This window comes from Trachinotus anak, unplaced genomic scaffold, assembly GCF_046630095.1.
Source record: "Trachinotus anak isolate AG129_WGS33_773 ecotype Australia unplaced genomic scaffold, CSIRO_AGI_Tana_v1 ptg000007l, whole genome shotgun sequence".
NCBI lineage: Eukaryota > Metazoa > Chordata > Actinopteri > Carangiformes > Carangidae > Trachinotus > Trachinotus anak.
In genome coordinates, this window is record NW_027273858.1 from 10,494,781 (window position 1) to 10,519,792 (window position 25,012).

General features: G+C 40.5%; 1 protein-coding gene across 3 annotated transcripts in view; it reads right to left on the bottom strand.

The window, feature by feature from the left end:
- LOC139622812 (protocadherin-15-like) overlaps nucleotides 1–25,012 on the bottom strand; it is a 195,914-nt gene that overhangs the window by 117,317 nt on the left and 53,585 nt on the right. For all 3 annotated transcript variants that reach the window (XM_071480421.1, XM_071480419.1, XM_071480420.1), the window contains 2 exons: nucleotides 19,561–19,679; nucleotides 6,497–6,562 (listed from right to left, as the gene is read on the bottom strand). In XM_071480421.1, the coding sequence (XP_071336522.1) occupies nucleotides 6,497–6,562; nucleotides 19,561–19,651 (157 nt within the window). In that variant the 5' untranslated portion in view covers nucleotides 19,652–19,679. The remainder of the gene's footprint in view (nucleotides 1–6,496; nucleotides 6,563–19,560; nucleotides 19,680–25,012) is intronic.

Sequence of the window (25,012 nt, forward strand, 5' to 3'; positions counted from 1 at the left end):
ATCAGCAAAATTACAGCCAGCCTCGTGAGAGTATCAAATACATTTTCAATATGTTTTTCTTTTTTAACTGAGGCCATTTAACATTTAACCTGCTCACCAAACCAAATGCACTGAAACAGATTTCAGACATAGCCTACTGCCGAAAAATATGGCTATTATGCTAATGGATTTTACGGTTTGAAAAAAGCCATCCCTAGCTATGACATAAAATGCAGTCCCTGTTAGGGTTTACACAGGATTAGGGATTTGAACACTGAACATTAGCACTGACGTGTAAAATATCAAATACATCTGACGCGTTATTGTTTTTGCATGATGTGTCAGTGTAAAAACTGAGTGGTTAAAAATGTCCATATATGTAAGCCAACTGCAGTTTATGAGACTCACAAAAGGGACAGACTGAAAAAAGACTTGTCACACTGATCTATGCTCTTGGGTTGTGTTTATAGATTAGATATTTACACTGTTTGTGTTGAAGCTCAAATGGGATGTTTGGACTCTAACTGAAGCATGGCACTGACAGTCCATAGCTCTATGGGTTTTGGTCATATCTGCCAGAAGTACATGGAGCACAAGTCATCTACAGAAAATGAACATAGTGTCTTATCACTTTGTCCCAATTTTTCTGAAGTATCCGATACAGTGTACAACAGAGGAACAGTGCATATATCTATTTGTAATGAATAAGCAGGAGTAGTGATAAGCATTTTACTCATCAGAATGAGACTATTTGTGCTTTCTGCCCAGTTAAATGTGATCTGGAGAAAATGGACTTGACAATAAGAATGTGATGCAGTGCACCACAAACCAAAGTCACTGTCCTGGGGCTGCAAAGAGTCATTACTAACTATATTTGTTTTTTGTTTTTGTGTTGAGTGTATTCATTATTTTATACTGAGATACCACAAACTACAGCCTAATTGTAACTGTAAATTCATTTGGTGTGGGAGGATAGATTGTATTTGACTCACAGAGGTTTGATTTGTCATTTTCATATTTTATTGGCCTTGGAAGTGCCTACATTTTCTTAAAATAGACAAACAAACGACTACACACCAGGCAAATATGTGTCCTTGGAGGCTAAAGAGTTAACTAATGGTGGGGCACTATGCTTCTTCAGCCATGGATGAAGCTTTTTTCACCCCACTTGGTAAAAGAGTAACAAATTATGCCCTTGCTGTTTGTACAGGGCTACACTGAAAGCACCATACATCAATTTAGTCCCCTGCTGACAACTACTATTGTTTGAAACCAGTGGAGTTCAGGATTATTAGTGTTTGAAGATTCATCGCACTAAGGCATAGTGCTATAGTACATGTTTGCGAGGTGTCTAACTGGAGTGCTGGTGTTACTGTTGTGCTAACCTTGAACTAAATGTGCAACTATTGGAGCAAAAATTATATGCAACTTCTCAGGTGCATCTGACCAAGCTCAGCTTTAATTAGGAAAACTAGCCCTAAATTTAAAGTATGCATTTAATTTTCATCTAGTGCAATTTCCACTCTCAAAATGTGTCTTTCAAGTTTAATTCCTCATTTAAAATCTGCTGTCCGATACAAGTGTGATAAATTCATAGAGACAATCTCTCTAGGTATAAATCTTTCAATATTTTAAGGGTTAGGGCTTTCTACAGGTAGACAAAAATGAAGATGTTGCATTTGGAAATACAGAAAAGAAGAATGAAAGAGGCACAGATACAGAATACATACGACACATTAAGGTAAAGTAATGAAACCTCAGAGAGTATGGGCAAACTAATGACAAGCTCAATGGAGAGAAACTGTGAGGGATTGAATTAACTTTAAGGAGAGAAACTAATGAGTCCATGGTGGCTGAGAAAAACAGTCACGTAGGCTGCCTCATCTCATTAATTGTTTAAACCTGCTAACACATTTAACAATTTCTAGGGCTGCCTCCAAGCCCTTTGAATGCTGGAGGCAAACCAGTAGACATAGGACCTGATATTTTTCTCAGGAGAAAAGCCTGCACCACTCAGAGCTAGTCATCCTGGATGAGATGAGAGACCTTTAAACAGACTTCATGGTATTTATCAATGGCACTCTATATTTTCTCTCTTTGCCATCATTTTAGTTCTGTCAAAACCTTTAATGTCCTGTCAAGGCTGCTCTGTGTTCACATGTCTTGGGTCTAAAAACAACAAGCACTGAGGTATGATGGGAATTATTCAAATATTATTGATACCAATACCATTGTAGATTCCGCTAATTGGTTTTATTCTTTATCAGTTCCCTTACCAAAATTCCTGATTCTGTGTGGAAAAAAGTAAGCCCACACAGGTTACCAATGTCTACCAATGTAGATTGCTTAGAAACAGAGTAGGAAGAAGGCATGGAAGTGACTCAGGTGTACAAAAGGTCCACTGTTGTCCACCGCTGTTTTCATTTACAGTGTTCCCCACAGGTTTACTGAATTTACCGATGTTCCCTAAATGCCTTTCATGGGGGCTATCAGCGGACGCTAGCTCGGCAGCTACGCACCGAGAAGCCTCTAGTCCTTACTCAGTTACTGCAGCGTATGCAACTCAGACAGGTGTGTGTTCAAAAATGATTAATTTAAAGTACATGAAATGAGACATTCGATTTTAAGATTTACTAAAGATTAAACTGCGTAATTTTATCTGGTTGGGTCTTAATCTAGAGACTATAAATAGGAAACTCTAATTTAGGTTTTCCTATGTCAAAGAGGAAATCTGTGCTAATGTTATTATTGTCATTATTCACCCTCGGTAACAGACATGCTGCTTGGTTTAATCCCTTGTTGCATGACAAAATGTTGTTTTTCATCTTACATGAAGTGATCATTTTTGCTCTGTCATCATCTTTCTTCATGACATGAAGTCACGCTTTGGACAGTTTCCTCCTCTCCACCATGACTCCTTGTTGCAAGTTTCCAGCAGCGTAGATGCATCAGTTTGACGTCATTGTTTTGCGACACACAACTGTCAGAAAAGCATGCTGGCATTGATAAAAAGAATTGATAAGCTTGGAGGCATTCTGATGGTTCGGATACTAACAAGATGGTGAAAGCAAGAAGTTGACAACAGACCAGAGAAAAACTGCTGAAACACTGCAGAAGTTTTAAGTGGCTCGCTTTGTTCATCTTCACACAGACTGTGGAGAAGTTGTCACTCTATTTTCTGTCTGATCAGTTTTGTGTGGTTTAGTTTGGTGCAGTTCAGAGCAGAGTGTGAAGAGGCAGAGGCGAGACGAGGACATAGTTTTCTCCCAAAGGAGTGCAATTCCCATCACATGAATGATTGGTCTGAGTGCTGAGTGCTTTGCGTTGGAGTGCCCATTGATAGAGTGGCTCTCAGTCTCAGTTTTCATCACTAGTTTTTTTTTTATTAATATTATTAAATATCTGTAGAAACAAAAATAAAATATAGACCCCATGTAAATTGCAATGAAACTTAAATTACCATCAAATAATAAATGGCTGTGGAGAGAGTCATACAAGCTGATACTGGGACTCATTTTACACCGTCACCACAAGTAATAATATTAACAGCTTGCTCTGCGAACATTACATTTTATCATCAACTTTTCTTTTGCATAGCTTTAAGACTAGTGAGGACAGTCATAACAATTACATTAAGTAAGCAGCTATAGGTTGAAACTGGAGCACTGCCCAGACCAGAGCCTACAATGAACACACTCTTCCCCGGAAAGAAATTCAACATTCAGCAGTTTTTTAAATCAATTCAAATCCCAAATGGATGAAAATATATATCCAGGCTCATCTAAAGAGAAACACTGGACCATAGCTACACCTAACTCCTGCTCTGAGAGATAACGAGCAAAAGCATCAGTGCAATAACCCAAAGGACCTGCATTCTTCTTCTCCTGTATCCAGGGGTTAATATTTCAGGTCAAGCATTCATTTTAGTAACTTATACAGTTACTTGCATCATTGTCATCATCCTATTTAAGATTCTTACTTTAATGGCCTCATTCAAGTGGGGCTTCCTCAAAATGCATTGATTTAGAGTGAAGCTACGTTGGCAGATACACCACACACCACACCACACCTGATTTCTCTTTAATAAAACCCCTCAGCAACACTTGTTCCTGATTTCCTATTGCTGCTGTTGCTGAATATGCAGAGGGCTGAGAGGATCCTCACACGCTTCAGGCAACAGTTGATACAAATCATGAATTTGCAGAGACAAGATAAAAGCTATGAGACTGCATCCTCATTTATGGACACACTGATTTCCCACTGCTGTTGTAGGAAGCTTTCTGTCAATGAGAAAATACACTCTCTCTTCTCTCCCCGCTGCTTTCCACTCTCCACATATCCAGCTCTCTCTACCCAGCGAGATAGAAATCTCCTCAATCTGATTAACTGCTTTTGGGTTTAGCTCACAGGCTGAATAAGCAAAGGATCCTATGGAAAACATGCTTTGGCTTCCCAATAGAGATCTTCTCTGCAAGCGAGTGAGACTTTATGTGTTGTGTCTGGCACCTGTCAGTGGGTCTGCAGAAGCAGCAGCTTGGATAAATTAAACATGTTACGCTTCATTTGAGCAACTGGGTTGCTATCCCCTCGTGAGTATTCGTTTTTCTAAAGTGAAAACCTCCAAGAATAAAACACAGCAAGCTGAAATGAAAAAAAAGCACTGGAGCCAAGAAAATGGCCTTATTTTACACAGTCTGTGCCGAGGTTTATTGTTTTAACCGAGTCAAACAAAAGTCCACCTCAGACAATCAATAAATGAACAGCTGTCGAAAAAATACAGTACTTTGACAGTTTGCAAGTGTTATCATACCTCTTCAACAGGGTCTCTGACTCATGTGAAATGTGTTCTTCTGAGTAGCAAAGGGAAACAGGATTATATGTTTATTTGTTTGCCTATTTTATCTGACCTCAACCAAACAAAGCCAGACAGATGGGTGATTATGTTGTTTGTTTTCCCATTCACTGTCATGAACAAACGTAAAGGCAAATGCTCAGAAAAGATGGAATCTTATTATGTGCCATTTGTATGGTTTCTGTGTGACAGAAGAAAAGAGATGAAACACATTTAGAAGGATAATTGCTTTGGTCAATAACCGCGGGTTGCCTGTTTTACATTCCATTACGGGGAGAACGGGCCCTAGGCTGTTTCATCGAGGAGAGATAAATAAAAGGATGGTGGAGCCAGAAGAGGCCCATATCCCAGGTAAATGAGCGCTTTATGAGGAAGATTAGTGCAAATCCCTCACACACAGAGCATCGGCACATGTGGGGAGAAGGAAGCCTTGGGATGCAGGCTTGGTTACCTCCATCTCACACATTCCCCCGGCAATCGATCAAAGCCTCAAATCACAGCTGCACACACAGAGAGGAAGGAGTAGGTGAGACAGTATGACAGCCTGAATTGGAAGCTATTGTACTGACGAATGGCGGCCTCATCTGACACGGAGCCACCCAATCATACTCGGACTGAATTATGCACATAAGGTGTATGCATATATGCACACGACAATTTCCCTCTTGCAAGACACGCAACCACCCACAAAGCAGTGCCCAAAGCCCATGTAGCAGGGAAGTGGAGCATCTGTGACATAGTATTCAGACTGAATAAACAGGCTCTAGATCCTATCTGCAGTAAGAGCTGCTCATTAAACTCTGTTAACCTGCAGTACTAATATCTGCAGGGAGAACTGAGTGAGACAAACACACACCTGTTCCATTTAGGGAAATATATTTCTCATTCCCTCAATGTACATATAGCTCCTCCCCAAGCAGCACTCAGCAACCGCCTCATCACAAACGCACACACATCTGCACGTACACACGCGCTCATCCACAAAATGCAGATGGCAAACTAACAGCAAAGAGACATGAGGGTGAGGGAGGAAAAGAGAGGAAAACTACAGAGAGCCGAGAAGTGGGTGCAGGTGATTGAGAAGGCAGTGGAGGATGAGGAGGGAAAAGAAAAGGAGGAGCAGAATAGTTTCACCTGACCCACTAAAGTGCTGCGTGTCTGCTCTATGCATCAGTGATTCCTGCTGCTGTAGCACAGGAATACCACAGTAAAGACAACCTGCGCAGGGAGCAGACTACTCATTAATGGAGCCCCATGTCACATCTGTATGCCAAACACCATCTGTATTCACTCACTCAGACCCACACACACACACGCGCACACCTCTGCTTTACCCTGGGAGAGCTGAACAAATATACACACGAAGAACAACTAGAATTTATTTATCTATAATTTAAAATACAATCAAAATGACAATCCAAAACATCTCTTATTACCAACCTGCCCCAAGTGCCATCAGCGGAGCGACTGTACTCTCTCACACCACATCACTGAACAGTCCCAATAGGGGAAGTATTAATATGTATTGCATTACCAAAGCACCACTCACTGTAGTAAGAAACAAACCCAACACTGTAATCTACGCCACTTGAGTGCAGAGGCATTTGACATCCTGGAATACTGAATAAAGTGGAAGCAGAGATAAGAAGACTGTTTGTTACGTACCGTTGGGGCTCTCCTCGTCAATGGTCACTATGGTCGCAGGGGGGCCTGGCCGGGACAGCTTACACTCTGCATACGGAAAGAAAAATTAAGAAAATTAACTGAAAAGAAGCTGTTTGCCATATTTAAATAATTTATTTTACAATCCTAATAGTATATTGTGCTTCATGGCAGCTTATGAACATGACTGCATATTAGGGTGATTAAAATACAAGAATTACGAATAGATCTAGTATTGAAGCTAAAATGTGTTGATATACTAATACTATAGTATGTTATTTTCATAGTTAAAGTTTTGGGTAAATGCACTGCACTGAAGTATAAGCTAGATGATGCAAAATATTGTTAAAGATTACACTAGTACAAACAAAGCAGTGTCTACTTGTGGCCCCCTGTCTATGGTACAAATTGATGTTGAGGCCCAAAGTATTCAAATTATCCATTATTTCACACAAAATACTAAAGATTACACAAACATTCAAAAATGACAAATGTGAGTGAGTGTGTAGCATACATTAGTTTTTTTTTTTTTTTTCGCATTTCCTTGCACATTAATCCCTTCATCAGTAAAATAGTAATTTGTGTAATAAAGCAATATATAATAATGTATCAGTCACAAGCCCATTTCCAGCAGAACGAGTGATTTTACTTCTGAAACTTCAAGTCTATTTGGCTGCTAATACTTCTGTACTTTTACTGACATAGAATTTTGAATGAGAGACTGATACACAGTATTGTCTGACTCGCCAACAGCAATAATGGAACGACATCACAAAAAAAAACAAAAAAACCTGACATACAATCACTGACATAGTAAATATTTCATTGGTCTGAAGAAATAAAGCTCAGGGTGTTGCTTCGTTGTTTGTCTTTCATGCCATAAGCTGTCACATTGACACGACTTTTTATAGAAGGTGACATCAGCGCCTGCTACCACACAAACATCAACAGGAATGGACTCTACGATGCTGACACCAGACAAACGGGATGGTCAAAGTATGAGGCAACACCATAAGCCGAGCATTGACGAAAGCGGCTTCACAGATGGAGGTCACATCAGCTAGATGGTACATGCACACGGGACTCAGGTAATGGCAGTGTGACAGACAGCACCAGATGGGGCAGCAGGATGGGTGGAGAGGAGGAGACAGGAGGAAGGGAGATGTCTAGTGTTGAGGAATAGACACTGCAAGGCAACACGCTCTGCAGCTGATGCGAGGAAAGTTCAGCATTAAATGTCTTTCAACAGGGAAGAGAGAGAGAGAGAGAGGGGGTAGAGGTAAGCGGTGAAAGACATAGGAGTGAAATAAAATAAAAGGAAAATAGACCAATGGATGTTTGCCCTCTTACCCTCATACTGCCAGTCTGAAGGGGTCAGGGGTTAGTGGAGCCAGAGGGAAGCAGAGCAGAAGCATGGAAGAGAAGAAAAGCATGAAACAGTTGGTTGACGAACAGCTCTGATGTTAGAAAAGGAGAAAAAAGATCATTATAAAAAAAAAAAGAGCAGATATTAGAAAATAGCAGAAAAGAGACGCAGTTTCAGGGAGAATATACTGTAAAAGCCTTCACTAGAGAAATGATGGATGTTAGTGAACCACACGCAGGTTTTGCAAATATGGCCAGCAGATCCCTTCCTGCTGCCAGCTGCTGCCGGCTGATATTATTTCACAAGAGAGGTAGAGAGGTGCATTACAAACATGAATCAATTCAAAAACCAAAGCGCTTTCTTTTGGTAAATTAAGTAGTAGCTTGTGTTCTGGAAAAAAAAGCAGAAAGAGGATGAAGAAGCACTGCAACCCATATTAAAATCTTTAAGCGTATTTTCGTAGCTCTTTTTTTTTTTTTCTTTTCAATAGTCACTCTGCCTCCATCTTGTAAGATATTGAGTCTCAGGTAGCCTGCTGTCAGGTGGTGTCCTCTTACGTTACATGTAATCAGAGAGGGACAGAAAAAAAAGACACATGCTCAATGACACCATGTCAGCAGTCAGTGCTCTAGGGTTTCACACCCACCTTCTGTTCCCTGACTGAAGTTGTGCAACTATGCACCTGTTGCAAAACAGTAGATAGTTTTCTTATTAAATATGCATACCCATGAGCCTTCACTAATGTGGTGGTTTAAAAGTGCATATTAATTAGAGATAAAAACCTTAGGATGCCATGTTGCAGCGTTTTTAATTATTGCTGTTTCCAAAGTGCAGATACCCACAATAATTTGCGGGTTAAATAGCAATGAAAACCTGAGGCTTCAATATGTAATATTTCATGCAAACCATTAACAGCATTTTTAGCTTTTTGTTACTTTTAATATAGTCATCATCTGGACTCCTTTTTTTGTGGACTTCATCTACAGATAAGATTTACATCCATGCAAGGATCTTATGTTGCTCCATAGATTAAAATCCTTTCTCGGTACAAAACATGTTTAAACATACACAATCTTTTCTAATTTAAAATCCTTGAGGAACAAATCAGCAAGTGCTAATTCCTCAAGGTGTACTCACTGTTCATTTTCAGAGTTCCACGACTTTATAGCAATTAGAAAACCTGTAACCATCTGCTGAAGAAATAGCAGGATGAGGGTTTCCTTTAATAGCGACCAAACAGAGCAAGTGGGTCACACCTCACAATCGGGAGACATAAACAACAAGCAACATCAAAATAAGTATGCAAATCTGCTCTGAGAGAGTATACTCTACGTGAAGCAGAAAGAGTGTGCACATGAGTGTGGAATAAAAGTTACCTAAGCTCATTGTGAGAAGCTTTTTAAGGGATCACAAACGGTCTGTTTTGTTAGTTTTGCATTTGTGTGTTCAGGCGAGTGTGTGTGTGTGTGTATGTGTGTGTGTGTGTGTGTGTGTATGTGTGTGTATGTGTGTGTGTATGTGTGTGTGTATGTGTGGCTTTAAGTGCTAGTTGCAGTAGTAAGAGAAAAATGTGAAGAGTCTGCTTTGAAGACAAAAGGCAGAACCAAGCAGAGATAAAGAATAGAGCCCCCATTTGCAGTGCTAACAGTCTTATATTGCGATCAGAGCACAAACATATATTGCACTGGGGAGGTAAGATGCACACACACACACGCATGTGAATACTAATGCATGCTCACACAAACTCAAAGCAACAAAGCCTGTTCAGTCAAAACTGAAATGATCTGAACCTCTTGCCACATTCACACCTTTTAGCAGCGGGGAATATTTTCTAATGATGTTCTACATCAAGCTTTCCTTCCATTTCAAAAGGTTTCCAGAGTAACATGAGTATAAAATTTTTTCCTGGCAATTCACTTCCCAGTGGCTCTTTGGGTTCATACAAGAATGTGCCAGATACACTGGCCCTTACACCCCTCCTGCAGCACTCAAGCTAATAATGCTGGATGATAAATAAAAGCAAATACATATGAAAGGAAAACTACTAATACAATCCTCCAGCATTCTGACATCATCAATCCTCGAAAAACTACATGCGTGATTTAGGAGGTCAAAAAGCAGGCTGACTTCATTTGAAAGAGAAATATAGTAGCAGAACTAGATATAATTTGTTGCATGGAAAAATTAGTTTCAAACTGCAGAGGAGAGTCGAGAAGAAAATAGATGCAGTTGTTTCAAATGGTAACCAGTCAAAAACAGCACAGAGCAGACTAGTGAGAGTTAGATAAAAGACATAGTTGATCACACAGCTGAGGGAGAGGGGTGCACAGCAGCATGCGGTGCTCAGTTACTGAGATCTGTACGTTTTCAACAAGACTGTTCACCAGCCTTGCACTCGTGTGTGTGTGTGTGTGTTTAACAGTAACCTGATTCAAGAATAGAGTCAACTTTATTTCTTGTGTGAAAATATTCTGGTTGCAAGTTTTTTTTTTGTTTTATTAGAAAGAGCTGTAGGCCTTGGTCTTGACATAAATCAATACCATTGGAAAAGAGGAAGCTAACAACCTGTGCCAGTAGATGAAAGAAATGTTCCACAGTTTTGCAACTTCATCTCTGCATCTTTACCTGTCGGAGTTTGTGGTTGGTATAGCAGTACTGTGGTGATACGCAGAAGTCATAAAAAATACACAATGGTCAGTCAGCAATATCCAGCCTGATCAAGGACGGATAGTAGAAAAGATGAAGACAAGGGGAGACAAAGAAAATGTGACGTCACTTCATATAGAATTCTAGCTGTGACAGCTCAAACCACATTTTGTTTCTAGTCACTGGTTGAGAACTTCTCTGTGTGGTGATACTTCTGCTACATACTTCTGTAACCTTGTACGCTTGTACAGTGTTATGTCAATGGTGTAAAAATATATATATTTTTTTACAATACATTTCTTGATACTGTCAGCATAGATATCAACAGTAACTAACATGTAACATGGCAGTGTAAATTCCTTCTTAACAGGGTCAGGCTCTAATGTGTTGTAAAATTTACATATTAATATTGTGCACATGTACCACGGACTGAAAATAAAATACTGACCAAGGAGCAGACTTAACTGGGGTTTCTCTCCATGATGTTTGGAATATTTAAGCACCTATAAGATTACAGAGGTTCAGCAAGTCACAAGCAAAATGGTTGAGGAGAAACTGGTTTGCTTGTACAATAATTTGATTAAACTTTAGACAAATTTTCAGCAGATACTCCACAGGCTTTTGTTCAGTAAATCTCTCTGTACCAAATGAAATGATTACTGGGTGGTGGTGGAGCCAGGGAGTTAGAAAGAAAGAAAACAGGAGAATCAACAAGCAGCATTCAATCACTAATAGGTAATCAGGGCACTGTACACTTCAGAGGCCTTATCCGAAGATAATCAAAATCTTCTAATTTTGACCTCGGGGTAATTTGCTCTCACGGAAAGAGATTTTCTCATGAATCAGCCACACAATATTGACTTGAAGCCGTAAAACTTGAATTACGAAATGATAACTGCTTGTCGCACAGAGGGATCAATGAGAAAAAGAAAACAGATGCAAGTGAGCTTAAATCAATTTGTAAAAAGCTTGCGACTGAACAAAACAACATTCTCCCCCGCAAAACCATAACTTCTGACAAAAGGACTGAGAGCTGAGCAGAAGTGATCAGACAACACACAACTAATTAAAATTCTTGTTTAAATTTTCTCTGCAACTGTTTAATTGTATACTTAAGGACTGTTAAATACAATTTGCCTTTTAAACGAATAGCGAAAATGACTCAATCAAGATGGTGAACAGCTTATGCAGTGGTAGGAATAATTTAATTGTCAACTGTTGCAAAGGCTATGCATGTATTCCTATGGAGAAAAATAAAGCTTTCATTTTCTATACATTGTGCTTTCAAATTAGATGGTGTGAGATGCAGACAGCCTCATTGACTACTACATTACTGGGGAAACAAGGCAGTGGCCAGATGAATTCTGCTCACTGACATTTCGTTTCAAAAGGCATTTTTACCTGCCACTCGATTCAATAGCCTGTGCTTTCCTGTGCCTTCATCTGCAAAAGCACCTTTTTAGCAACCGATAAATCAAAAGCCTGCTACCTGGGGGTGGTGATTTTAAAAAAAGACAGATTTTAAAAGGACAACTAACCTAACAAGCAATGTGGTCCAGGGGCCTGCACTGTCCCAACCAATCTGTCACACCTTTGCAACAAACCTACAAAGGATCAGAGGCATCTGACTTAAATAACTAAGAAATGCAAATATTTTTCACATTTGCAGAAAAACATACTTGCCCTCTCTAGATGTGGACAGCCACTCATTAAGAACTGTCAACAGAGAGGGGGTGAAAAAAGAGAGAGGCAGAGAGAGAAAGATTCTTTAGAGAAGGCAGAGGCAACGGAGAGGAAAGTAGGAACTCATTTCTCATCCTTTAGATGCAGGCAAACTGCCAACTCGACACAAGGTTCCTCTTATCATAAAAACGTCTCAAACTATATGTCTATATACAATCATAAATGTGTCTACCCTTTCATATAAATACCAGGCTCTATGTGATGATAAGGAGATGTCTGGTAGAAAAGTTCTTCTGGAAAGGAGAGGGAAATCTGGACGAGATCATTTAAGCTCTCTTTCAGCCACAGTGCCGGTGGTCCACCTGAGGGAGGGATTCTGCTGACCTCTGGCTTGACCAGCATCTTATTTCAAACACTTAAAGTTTGGAGGTTGGAGTTATAACTAATCCCTGGGGTGGAAGTGGAGACAGAACAAACAGAGACACTGCTTTAATTTCCCAGTTGGACTGTTTATTTTGCATGGATCTATGTCTAGTGGAGCAGAGGGGCATTCTGGGACATGTCCAGTAGGGCCTGGGCAATGACATTGAGACAGACAAAGGGCAGCTGTCCAGTGGCACAGATTGCCAGGTAATGGCTGCTCATAGGCAGACAGCAGGTCAAAACAGATGAGCAGTCTGTGTTGTAGTAATGGGGCTGTGGCCAGTTGTCCACAGGAGTTGGCTGTCAGAGCAGTGAATCACATTAAACAGTAAAGGTCCATTGATGTTCTGAATACACTCCACAGGTCAATTCTTTGTCATGTCTGAAAAGCCTTTGAAGATTTAGATGAGTGATTCCTGTTGTTTGTAGATTCGATTTTTTCTTTTAATATAAATGTTGTTACATGTTTGTTTTTATATAAATAAATGTGTATTAGATGTGCATATCAATTAACACAGGGAGGGAAAAATACTTTCAAAACCCTGCAAAATACTGTGTTTGGAGAGTGTGTTGAGAGTATATCTCAACAACACCAAACATTATAAGCCTCACAAACGCAGTATTTACCGCATGCAAGTAATATGACAGGCATGACTCGTTTTTGTGACACAGCTTTTTAAACCAAATATAGAAAGTTTTAAAGCTATAGCCACTTTGCTTTCTACAGGAGAAAACGGCTGCCTGCACATATAAAAAACAGTTGCCACATAACATGCAAAGAATGTAACTACAGGCCATAGCTATCACAGCCTGGAATGAGGTATGACTAAAGTTAAAATTAACACATTTAAATTACAACAATTAAACAGCAATTAAAAAAAATCTATTTTTAAATAGACTTTATTAGCATGTTGTTAATTGAACTTTATGAATACCAGTCAACAGCTCAGTTGTGAGTGGTAGGTTTAGCCAGTTGGACGTTATAGAGATGACAGTGTTAGGACTTCAGGTAAGATGATGTTGACTGTTGCTGTGACAACACAGGATAAATACCTTTTCTGCAATTTGGCAGCATTCAATTTCCTTTTTTTTTTTATATGGAAATGGTCTCAGGCAGTGTAGGAAACAAACAGGGCACACTATTTTTGCAGTTGTATTTTTAAAGTCACTGCAGACATTTTAGACACATACGACCTTGTGTACCTTTTTGTCTACCTAATTTGAAATATAAGGCTCAGCTTACTTTTTGACATGTAGTACTTTACCGCTTTGTTTAATGTAACATTAGTATATAATGTAGTGGACCAATCATTTGCATCTAACAACAGTGACTGTGAAAGCAGACAGGCTGAATATTCAGGGAGAAATGTCTTACATGTGTAAAAGAGAAATCCACTTTAGCTGATGATTTTAAATTAAAAAAAAAATGTTAACATAGTAAGTACACATGTGAACATAAGTTTAAGGTTGCAATAATATCTGTGGATTTATTCCTGTTTATGTACGATTAAACTCATTCTTGTCAAGACCTTTACTCCTTTATGCACTTGAACTGCAAGACGCAATTCCAAATAGAAACCAAGCTTCTGAATCTAACAATAATTGGTTTTTCTTTATGGTGAAGGGATTGTTGCAGCTTTGATCTCATGCCACTGCACTTCCCCAAGACAACAAATCTGACACAGTTACAAACCAGTAAGGATCAAAGCAGCAAACAATTCAAGAATTCAGACAACTCAAAACAAAACAATACTTGAGAATCTGTGAGTTTTCTTTTATGAACAACCAAAATCTTGCAGCCTCAACCCCCTTACATATAGACATTTAGCCATTCCTTTACTTTAGAGGAAAAAATGGCTAAATCAATGTAGAGGCAGACAGTGCTGTGTGCTTCTTCTTGCAGCGTGACAATGTTTGGCACAGGAATGCAATCACTGCCTCTTTCTCGGTCTCTCTCCCTAGCTCTCCCTCTCCCCTTACAAATTGTTAGGCATGTGTGTCTCTCTATGGGGCTCATGTAATTGTGTGTATGTATTTATTTTTAAGGGTCACAAGTGGGGGAGAATACACTGTTATAAAACAGAAAGAAAATGAGAAATAGGCTGTGGAGAAAGGGGGGAAAAAAGGGGGGGTGGGGTGGGGTGAACAAAGCAGCAGCAGTGATTGTAGCAGTGATGAAGAACTGAAATTGGTGGAAATGAATTCCTGCAGCATCTTGTAAATCATTAGTGGCTGATAATAGAAGAGAGAGGGGGATTACTCTACTGATGTGTAATCCCTTGCAGAGGCTCTCCCTCCTGTTCTTCAGACTCCCCCCCCTACTGCTGCCTATCTTGTCTCTCTGTGAGGTTAACCACACCGAAAAAAGGGCAAAGGTTGCAATCACACTCCCAGTGAACAGATCAGCACGGTCACATACTGAGCTCCAGGATGGGCCGGTTGGTACAGATACCAGGCAGCACAGGGTCCAGTCTAACCAAGAGTGGCCCCCTCCGTTCTCATGCTCCCACAGCCTGATTACAGCCTCCTGGCGAGCAGATTAAAAACCCCTTCCCGCTGTCACTCCACTACTCCCCGACTCCACAGGCTTCTGCTGTAGCCAGACTCAGTCTGCACATCTGGCCCCTAATCAGACAATCCCAAAAATAGACAAACAATTGTGGGTCAGAATGGATGTGCAGATGGGAAGAGAGGGAAAGAGAGGGAGACGGGCAGAGAGACAGAAATAGTGTGAGAAAAGAACTGGCAGGATGATGTCACATGGCAGAAGTGTGCACGGGCATATTAACTAATCCACACCTCACTCACTCACACACACACACACACACACACACACACACACACACACACACACACACAAACACATCTGAGCATGTTTGTGCGTACATGCATTTGTCTGACGTGGATTTATTGACGGAGGGATTTGAAGGTATAGACGGCGTGCATCTGTCTGCTGTGCTTTAGATTGAAGTTTGACCTTTCATTACAATTAGTTAAACTGCTGGGCGTGCTGGTCTCCACTCACGCCAGGATCGATAGACATACATGAGGTGCGCTGAAGGATTTACATGCACATGTAGTCTCAGCGGAGTCAGAGTCAGATGACACAAGATAAGGCGGAGAACATGAACACATGAAAGGATGGCAGATGGAAGAGAGGATTATTATTGAAAAGAATGACAGCAGCAAAGGTGTTAAGGAAAGGCATTAAGGGATATAATACAGAGCAAATGTGGGAGGAGAAATGTAGGTGGCAGAAAAAAGGAAGAGAACAATCCTTGAATTTTCTTAATGCCTTCCCCCTAGTAGCTGAGACTAATCGGTCATTATTGTCTTGCCACACAAAGAGATTCTTTGCTCAATAGTTGTTTTTTTATGGTGAATGAGCTATTAGTCATTACTTGAAACTGACAGACAATAGTAATCATAAATACACTTTTGTCTTTAATATGCAACATATTGCCTGAGATGCCTGAATTAATGAGGAAGAATAATAGAGCTGGATATTTTTTTTTCAATTAAATCAACTAATTGATTAGTTAAAGAAATCCTAACACTTTTCAAGGTCGGCCCCATTTTCTCACAGTGTCCACATTCATATGAATCAGAAGTCTGAGATTCATGATGACTCCCGGCTAATTACAAAAAGGCCTGAAAGACACTGTGACATCCACTCCCTGCTGCCTAAAAGTTTCTGTTAGCCATTTTTATTTGACAGAGAGACAACAAACAAGTTGACAGAGCCAAAAGCCAAGGGCACCTTGAGGTGAGTGGAGCAGGGAGATTTATGAGTGAGAAGATGAGGGATGTGGTGTTGAGGGAGGGGAAAATCCCCACTCAAACCGAGATCATCCCTGGGTGACAGAGTGGTGAAGGGAGGCAGCAACAGCACCCACATTTGCCCTCACCCTGATATACACTGTCTCACCCTAAGTGATTATGCCACGAGTCAAATTACAGGCTGCAGCTACATCCATAATCAGCAGAAAAAAGCTTTTATGATGGTCACAGGACAGTGTCAGATATAAGGAAAAAAGCAGGGATAAAGCTCTGCCAGGACTGTGTGCGATCATAATCAGCACAGAAACTGTTTGATGAATTGATGGTTTACTATTCAATAGTAATTGATAGTAGATGTGGTGTAACTTTACGAGCATTGTGCTGTCTCAAGTAACAGAGCTGCTTTCAAAGCGTTATCCCTCCAGCCTTTGTATGATTTACATGTACCTCCATACTGTGTACAACAAGAAAGCTGTTAGCTGTGAACACTAGTTGCATTATGAAGGGGTAAAGATATGAATGAAAAAATAAGTGATTGAGTTATTAATCCTGATGTTTCAGCAGGTTAAATGATGCTGAAAGTGCAGCAGTGAATTATTTAGTTTCTTTTGGTTTTAATCATATTTATGTGGGATGTCATGCAAAAACACACACGGAGGATGAAAATACACCAGTAACAATGTAACTTCACAAAGTGCACGTTTAAGAATCAAAACTTAGGCATTTATTGTTTTTCTTGTTTTGGAAGACTGTCTGAAGTTGAATAGCCAAACTGATTTAAGAGCCCTGTCTCCTAGAAACTGCTCTTATTTACTAATAATAAATGTTTTTTAAGGAGTGTAATGCTGCCCAGATTACATTTTCTATAAATGCAACGCTTCATGTATTTACCAAGTGGCAACATGTTAATATCAAACACTGCAGCAAAGCTTTCACAGACAATGTATTGAATTTGCTTTTCCTCTAATATCTGCTTGTAACAACAAAAGTACGGGTGACATTTTTATGGATGTGTTTAGGCATCTACAGCACTTGGTTATGGTTAGGGAAAGATTTTTTTTTTTGGTGAAAGTCAACACTAACTTGAATCATGAGACACAACATGTTTACCCTTAACCTCACACCGGACTAGATGTGTTTCCAGTGCTACACTCCTGCGTTGTGAATCACTTTGACCTACGACTCGTGTGCAGTACATAAATGTAGCATTCCTATAATAGAAACAGGTTGCCAGGGAACATAATCCGATTACAATTCATGCAAAACACAATTGACAAAGCTAATTAGAAGGATATGAATAAAATTTTGCAGAGACAAGTGGGTTTAAACCCTGAACAAGAAGAACAGAAGCAACTTGTTAATTTACCCGTTTCACAGTTTCTGGCAAAGTGTGGGAGGTCATTTAGCTAATATCTAACATCTAATATCAGTAATGTATCCAGAAATAATTGCATTTATGTCTCTACATTAAACTCCTGTCACATGCTTCATGGGAACAGTCCCTGGAAACAACTAAACCTGATGCTGCTGTCTCTATGCTCTGATGTCTGAAGGTTAGAGAGGAGAGCTGGCAACACTGACAGATTAGCAACATTAGCTCACATTAGCTCGAGTAAACACAAGTTTGTTGAAGCAGAGATTCATTTTACCTCAAGGTTAGGGAACCTAATTAATATGGACAACTTGTCTACCAGCACCATATGAAGCTTTGATAAACAGACACTTAAAATGAATAATATCTCTGTGAACCAAAGCCATTGCAAGTTGTAAAAGAAATTACTCAGAAAACCATATTCCATAGGGCTATTCTTGAGTTCTACAGCTGTTGTGTTTTAGGTCAATGGTTTCTTTGCTACTTACACACACACACACGCATGCACATGTGCACTACTTGTCTATTAATGTGGTCAGAGCCTTGGAGTGAAATTCATCCAAAGAGGAAACCACAAGGCACCCGTTCACCTTCAAAGGCTCACTCATAAAGCAAGTCATTTCTCTACTAAAATGATATCATACAAAGCCATGAAGCAAACGTCTCAGAATAGAATCTTGATCCAAATGACAGTGAGCAGACATTATACTCCTATCTACAAATGCTTTCATATTAGTGAGTTTGTCAAGCAAGGCTGGGAAGCAGGAAAAGAAAGAAGGAAACAGGGTTAGGATGAAGGACATAAGCTTTATAGCATCTTAAAATTGACCTGAATCATGTGCAATATTGCCACACATGGGAGTTAAAGCTATGACTCTGTGCATGTGAAGCTTCCCCTCAGCACTCTCTTTAAAGACCTGCCAATCTTTTAACTCTTTTAACTTGCATCTGCTATAAAGTCAGCGAGTTGAGACTATAAATGCTAAGATTCTGTCTGTAATGTGGGAACTTAAACATGAAACTACAAGGAGAATCCTCTTAGCACAATCAGTGAACTGTGTAGGAAGAAAGCTGGATTTACGCCCTCTCTTTAAAGAATGTCTTTTGAAAAACATTATGTAAATTAGAAAGGGAGGATAGTGAGAACACCGTCAAAGCAAAGTTCCTTGCACTGAAGCATAATGCACGATGTGGAGAAGCTCACCTGAGAGCAACGTCTCTATGGTCCTCCTCAACTTCAATGAAATTTCACTTCTGTCATCAAAGTTCTATGTTCTGGCCTAAACAAAACCTATCATTTATATTACTGTAGGAAAATATTTGCAATAACACACTGATCCAGCTAAACTGTCAGCAGTATATAAGCAGGAAATCTTCATATGTATGACTTTGCAGACAGCATTCCAAACATTATTGAAGAGGTGGAAACTCTTTACAGAGTAAAATTACAAAATATGTCCTGGGAAAAAATACAAAATACATAACCCTACTTAGCAAGGAAAGACCATCCAGCTCGAAAATCATTTTTAAATATTCCAAAACAAGTTTTACCTCTGGCCTATTTAGCCAGTGTTTGTAAAATTGATCAAGTGGTTCACACCTCAGTCTGGCACATAATTTATTAGGAGCAACAGTGTTATGCTGTTGTACAAAGGTTTTTTCCACTAAGCTGGTCCTCTGACAGAGAAAAGAAACATTGCCTTGTCCACATAACAAGTTTCCTCTTGGCAATCCCGCTACAGTTAACTGAAGAAGGGGAGGCCTTAGGGCGTTCGCCTCAGTGCTGGCTGCTCATACCTTCTGTGTCCTGGCCCCAGCTGTGGGTTAGCAAAGAGAGGACTGCCATTCCTGTCCCCAGCCATCTGACGAGCCACCACCCCCGTTGCATCTTCTGTCAAGCCTTATTGCCTGCCCACCTGGACAAAAAACAAAAAAAAAAAAAACGAAAGACGATTTTTCATTTGTGTCTTTTCATGATTTTTCATTTCAGGGAGCCCTTCGGCGTGCACAGCTGTGACCAACACACACACACACACACACACACACACACACACACACACACACGTACGTACATCCACGTGCAGCATTATCATCAGGTCAATATTTCTGAACCACACATTAATCTCGAAATCCAATTCCTCTGGCAGTGAATGACATAATCCACTGGATTATCTAAATCAATCTGAATGTATGCAGTTACTTCTGGATTACTTCAAAATCAATGTGCAATGCAACAAGACTTTGATTCACTATACATCCATGTGTAAAATCTCTTTCTATTGTAATTTGATGGGGAATTGATTTTAGGTGAAACTTCTTGACTGACTTCTTAGAAGATTCAGAGCAAGTGTTACCAATTCTTCCCTTGTGTGAATGTGTGATGTTAACACATGCATCTTGTAGCAAGCTGGAGTGGGCCATGTATAGGGCCAAGAACTAAAGCAGTCTACTTAATTTTGGTGGAAATCTGACTTGATGCAAACAATATAATAATATTCTCAGAACAAAAGATTATATTGTATGTGGTGTCTGAGCAGCCCAGCCATGGCTACTTATGAGAAATGGCATCCATTTCTACTGCAGTCACATTTAAGATGAACCCAGGCACCATTAAACGTTTTACTAGAATTACCACCAAACAGCCAAGTTGCAGTTAATATGGTCACAATCTCCCCTTCCTGAGTTTCAGTGTTGAATCATGGCCTGAGGTGTTTTTTGCAAAACATTATGATGTAACAATGAAGTTGACCTTTGACCTGTTAGATACATGGTAAAATGTCATCATTTCGTAATTTTATCCTATTAGACATTTGTGTTGAATTGTGTCATAATTAGCAAATGAATTATTATGACTTACAGCCCAAAAAAAAAAAAAAAAAAGAAATTGTTTCACATTTGGTCAGTGACCTTGACCTTTGACCACTTCATTCAAGTCCAAGTGAGTGTTTGTGCCAGATGTAATGAAATTCCCTCTGGAATCCAGTCAGTTCATCTGAAAGTCCAAGTCCAAGTGAATGTTTGTGCAAAATCTGAAGGAATGCCCTCAAGGCATTACTGAGATATTGCGTTCATAAAGAAGAGATGAATGGACAAGTTGCCAGCACTTAAGAGTCAAAGTCACGAACTGCAGCACAGACACTGTAACAGTTCAGTACGTTACGATGGTGCCTGAACCAAACTGATAGACAGGACAAGCAAAGCAGTGCATAGAGATTGTATGTTGAGTCTTCCTTGTCATGCCTTGCACATGTAGATCCATAGCACACACCCACCAGTCTAAGCTACAGGAAGGCAAGGTGTCACTCTGAGGAATAAGAGGGGCTTTTTTGCTTCTGTCTGTCTGAGCTATTTGATGTCACACCTTCTTCACAAGGCTTATTCTCTGAGCAGGCAATAAGCTGTGAAATCAGCTTTCAGAGCATATGCTAAGGGGATGGGAGGGAACTCTCAGACATCAACACTATCATATCAAAGCATGTTTGACAAAATCAAAATCTCTAACTCATACTAACAGCGCCTGTTCATTTGTGAGGGTGCTCTCCCTCTCTTTTTCACTTCTCTTTCTGCTTTTCGCACACATTGTACAGTTTGTATTTAGTTAATTGCCTTCTTCCAAATCTGTGCAGACACTGAACCCAGTGTACCCAAACGACAGACATCTTGCATGTACACTCGGCGGACAGCAGGAGAAAGCTGTGTTCTCTGCGCTTACAGTGAAACAACAAGAGTGATTTCACACTGGTTTCCTATTCTCTCACTGCCTTCTCATCTCTCCGGCTCCCAGTAGTGTTCCCTTTTGAAGCGGATTTGATTTCCCACATTCGTACATCTATCTTTCTTAAGGGGGCTGAGTAAGATTGCTTTGATCCCTTTCACATGAGAAAACCCAGACCTGCACAACCAGCCACCCTGAAGAGACAAGTCATTTCTCTCCACAGCTTCCTCCAAATCTCCTCTTGGTTGACATGGGAACGCTGTATCTAATTTACATAGGCTAACAACAATGTTCCTTCAAACTTAATGAACAGGGAAACTGGAGCGATTGCTGACCGACTGCTGAAAGACAAATGGCTCCAGTACTTTTTCCAAAGCTGTCCTCTCACAGTGGCCCATTAGCAACATCATGAACAGATATCTGGACTTTCAGCAGTAATAAAATGCTTTGATGAAACTCTAATGGCGACAGTTCAATTCCTCTCTGCTCTGTGTTAATCCATATCATGTACCCGCAATCCAACCACCTGTCCATCCAACTTGGTGGTGCCAAATGAAAACGCCTATATGTTAAAACAGTATCTCTGCCATCATACCTCTTTGGCAGAATGGGGGAAAAGTGATTAAACTTATGACAGAGGGGGTGGACAAGAGAGAGCAGACAGTGTTTAAGGGAGGGTAGGGAGAGGTGAATGAAGCAATCACAGTTATGGATTACACTGAGAGTGAAGATGCAGTTCTTTATCCCCTAAGTGCAGGGGCTTTGCACTCCCTAGAAGTAGGAAAAAAAAAGCAGCTTGTCTCTCTTTCTTCCACTGTCTGTGTTTCTTCGATCGCCTCTCATCCGGCATCGAGTTCTTTTTCCACCCCTTCCTGTTCATGTGCTTTGGTGTTGACAGACTGTCAGAGATGTCTCGATAACAGAAAACACAACTTTTATTAACACTTTAAAGTCAAGCCTGTCACCAAAAGCAGGGAACATGATGTTATTAATATTTTACTGACCCTTGCAAGTGCAAATGAGTAAAGATAACCATTTGCATATTCAGACTTAAGAGTGAAGTCACAGTTCATACCAAACAGACACACAAGAGCATCACTGGAGGTTAAGTCATGAGTTTTGTGAAACATGACAAAAAAGGTACAAATCAATTACTAATTTATAGTAGTCATTAACTGCTAACAGCAGATTGAACAAATGGGAAAAAAAATAACTTCAATGTTCAATTTTCAATATACCATCCAGAAGTGAACTTTTTTCTTGGCAGCTTTGTTAAAAGTCTTTACATGTTTGTTTCTTATTAGAATTTTGTGTTTTGAGCAGATAAAACCACTAAAAAGCTAAAACTCTGGTCTTTCAATTCAGTCAGTTGCCCAGGAAAAGGAAGAGTTGTTAGTCTGGCTGTTGTTCATCGGAGCAGAGGAAGCTATCTGAACAGCAAAGCACCGTGACCAGCAGGGTTTCACCTTCATGCCCATTTCCCTGCTAACAGCAGTGCTATTGGTCTCTGAAGTGAAAAGGCCGGCTTTGACTCATGAAGACGAATGAAGTGTGTGAGATAAAATTATATTTGTGGCTTTAAAACTTTTAATTTTCTTTTGGCTGGTTTCTAATTTTAAAGAGTTAATTTCATGTTAATTTTTCAATTTGTACAGCTATTGGGTCTTATGAATTTATGTATTTATTTATGTATTATATATATATCAGAATCAGAATCAGAATCAGAATCAGAATCAGTTTTATTGCCAAGTATGTTTTCACATACAAGGAATTTTTTCTGGTGATTGGTGCAATTGATCAGCAACAGTGGGGCTCTCTAGCCTTGTTGATGAGGCTAATAGCAGATGGGAAGAAGCTATTTTTGTGGCGAGAGGTTTTGGTCCTGAAGGACCGCAGCCTCCTGCCAGAGGGGAGTGTCTCAAAGAGTTTGTGTCCAGGGTGGGAGGAGTCAGCTACAATCTTCCCTGCACGCCTCAGAGTCCTTGAGGTGTACAGGTCCTGGAGGGACGGAAGATTGCAGCCAATCACCTTCTCAGCAGAGTGGATGATACGCTGCAGTCTGTTATTGTCCCTCTCCGTGGCAGCAGCGTACCAGATGGTGATGGAGGAGGTGAGGATGGACTCGATGATGGAGGTGTAGAAGTTCACCATCATAGTCCTTGGCAGGTTGAACTTCTTCAATTGCCTCAGGAAATACATCCTCTGCTGAGCTTTTTTGATGAGGGAGCTGATGTTTAGCTCCCATTTGAGATCCTGTGTGATGGTGGTTCCCAAGAAGCGAAAATGCTCCACGGTAGCCACGGGGGAGTCACACAGGGTGATGGGGGTGGGTGGGGCTGGGCTCTTCCTGAAGTCCACTATCATTTCCACTGTCTTCAGAGCGTTTAGCTCTAGGTTGTTCTGCCTGCACCAGGTCACCAGACGCTCAGTCTCCCACCTGTAGGCAGACTCATCGCCATCAGAGATGAGTCCAATGAGAGTGGTGTCGTCTGCAAACTTCAGGAGCTTGACAGACTGATGGCTGGAGGTGCAGGTGTTGGTGTACAGGGAGAAGAGCAGAGGAGAAAGAACGCAGCCTTGCGGGGATCCAGTGCTGATGGTCTGGGAGTCAGACACGTGCTTTCCTAGCTTCACGTGCTGCCTCCTGTCAGACAGGAAGTCGGTGATCCACCTGCAGGCGGAGTCAGGCACGCTCAGCTGGGAGAGCTTGTCCTGCAGCAGAGCCGGGATGATGGTGTTGAAGGCAGAGCTGAAGTCCACAAACAGGATCCTGGCATAGGTCCCTGAGGAGTCCAGGTGCTGGAGGATGAAGTGGAGAGCCATGTTGACGGCGTCGTCTACAGACCTGTTGGCTCTGTAGGCGAACTGCAGGGGGTCCAGGAGTGGGTCAGTGATGGATTTGAGATGGGACAGGACAAGACGCTCAAATGATTTCATGACCACAGAGGTCAGGGCAATGGGTCTATAGTCATTTAGTCCTGTGGGCCTTGGATATATATATATATATATATATATATATAAATATAAAAATGAAAAAGTTAACATATAACAATAAATTGAGTAAAGGGTAGAGACATTTTCTATGGTAAACACTAATGGACTAAAGAGTCCATTTGGACCTCTGCAAAAACAGGATCTCTACAGAATCAGCAGCAAAATGTTCCTCTCATGTGCAGACTACACCAGTGTAGGGCTGTTTTGTCCCCACGAATTGTTTTTGTCCAAAATACATCTATTCAGCTACAAAACACCTGAAATTGCCAGACAGAGAATGTGGATCTGAGATGGTGGCCACTCAAGCAGTGAAATAATGACGCCTCACTGTTGTTTTCCAGCTGTTAAGTAGAGGTGTGGATGCCGCTTCGCTTTGATAGCTGACAGTGGAGCAGTTTTGAGTGGGTCACTCGAACACCAGTGTCTGTTAAATATGTAACAGCACACTCATCCACTGTAGCAGAACAAAATGGACCAGAGGAAGAAAAGCTCAGATTCACTGACATAATCTGACTGACGTGCCACACTCCAGCAATCTCT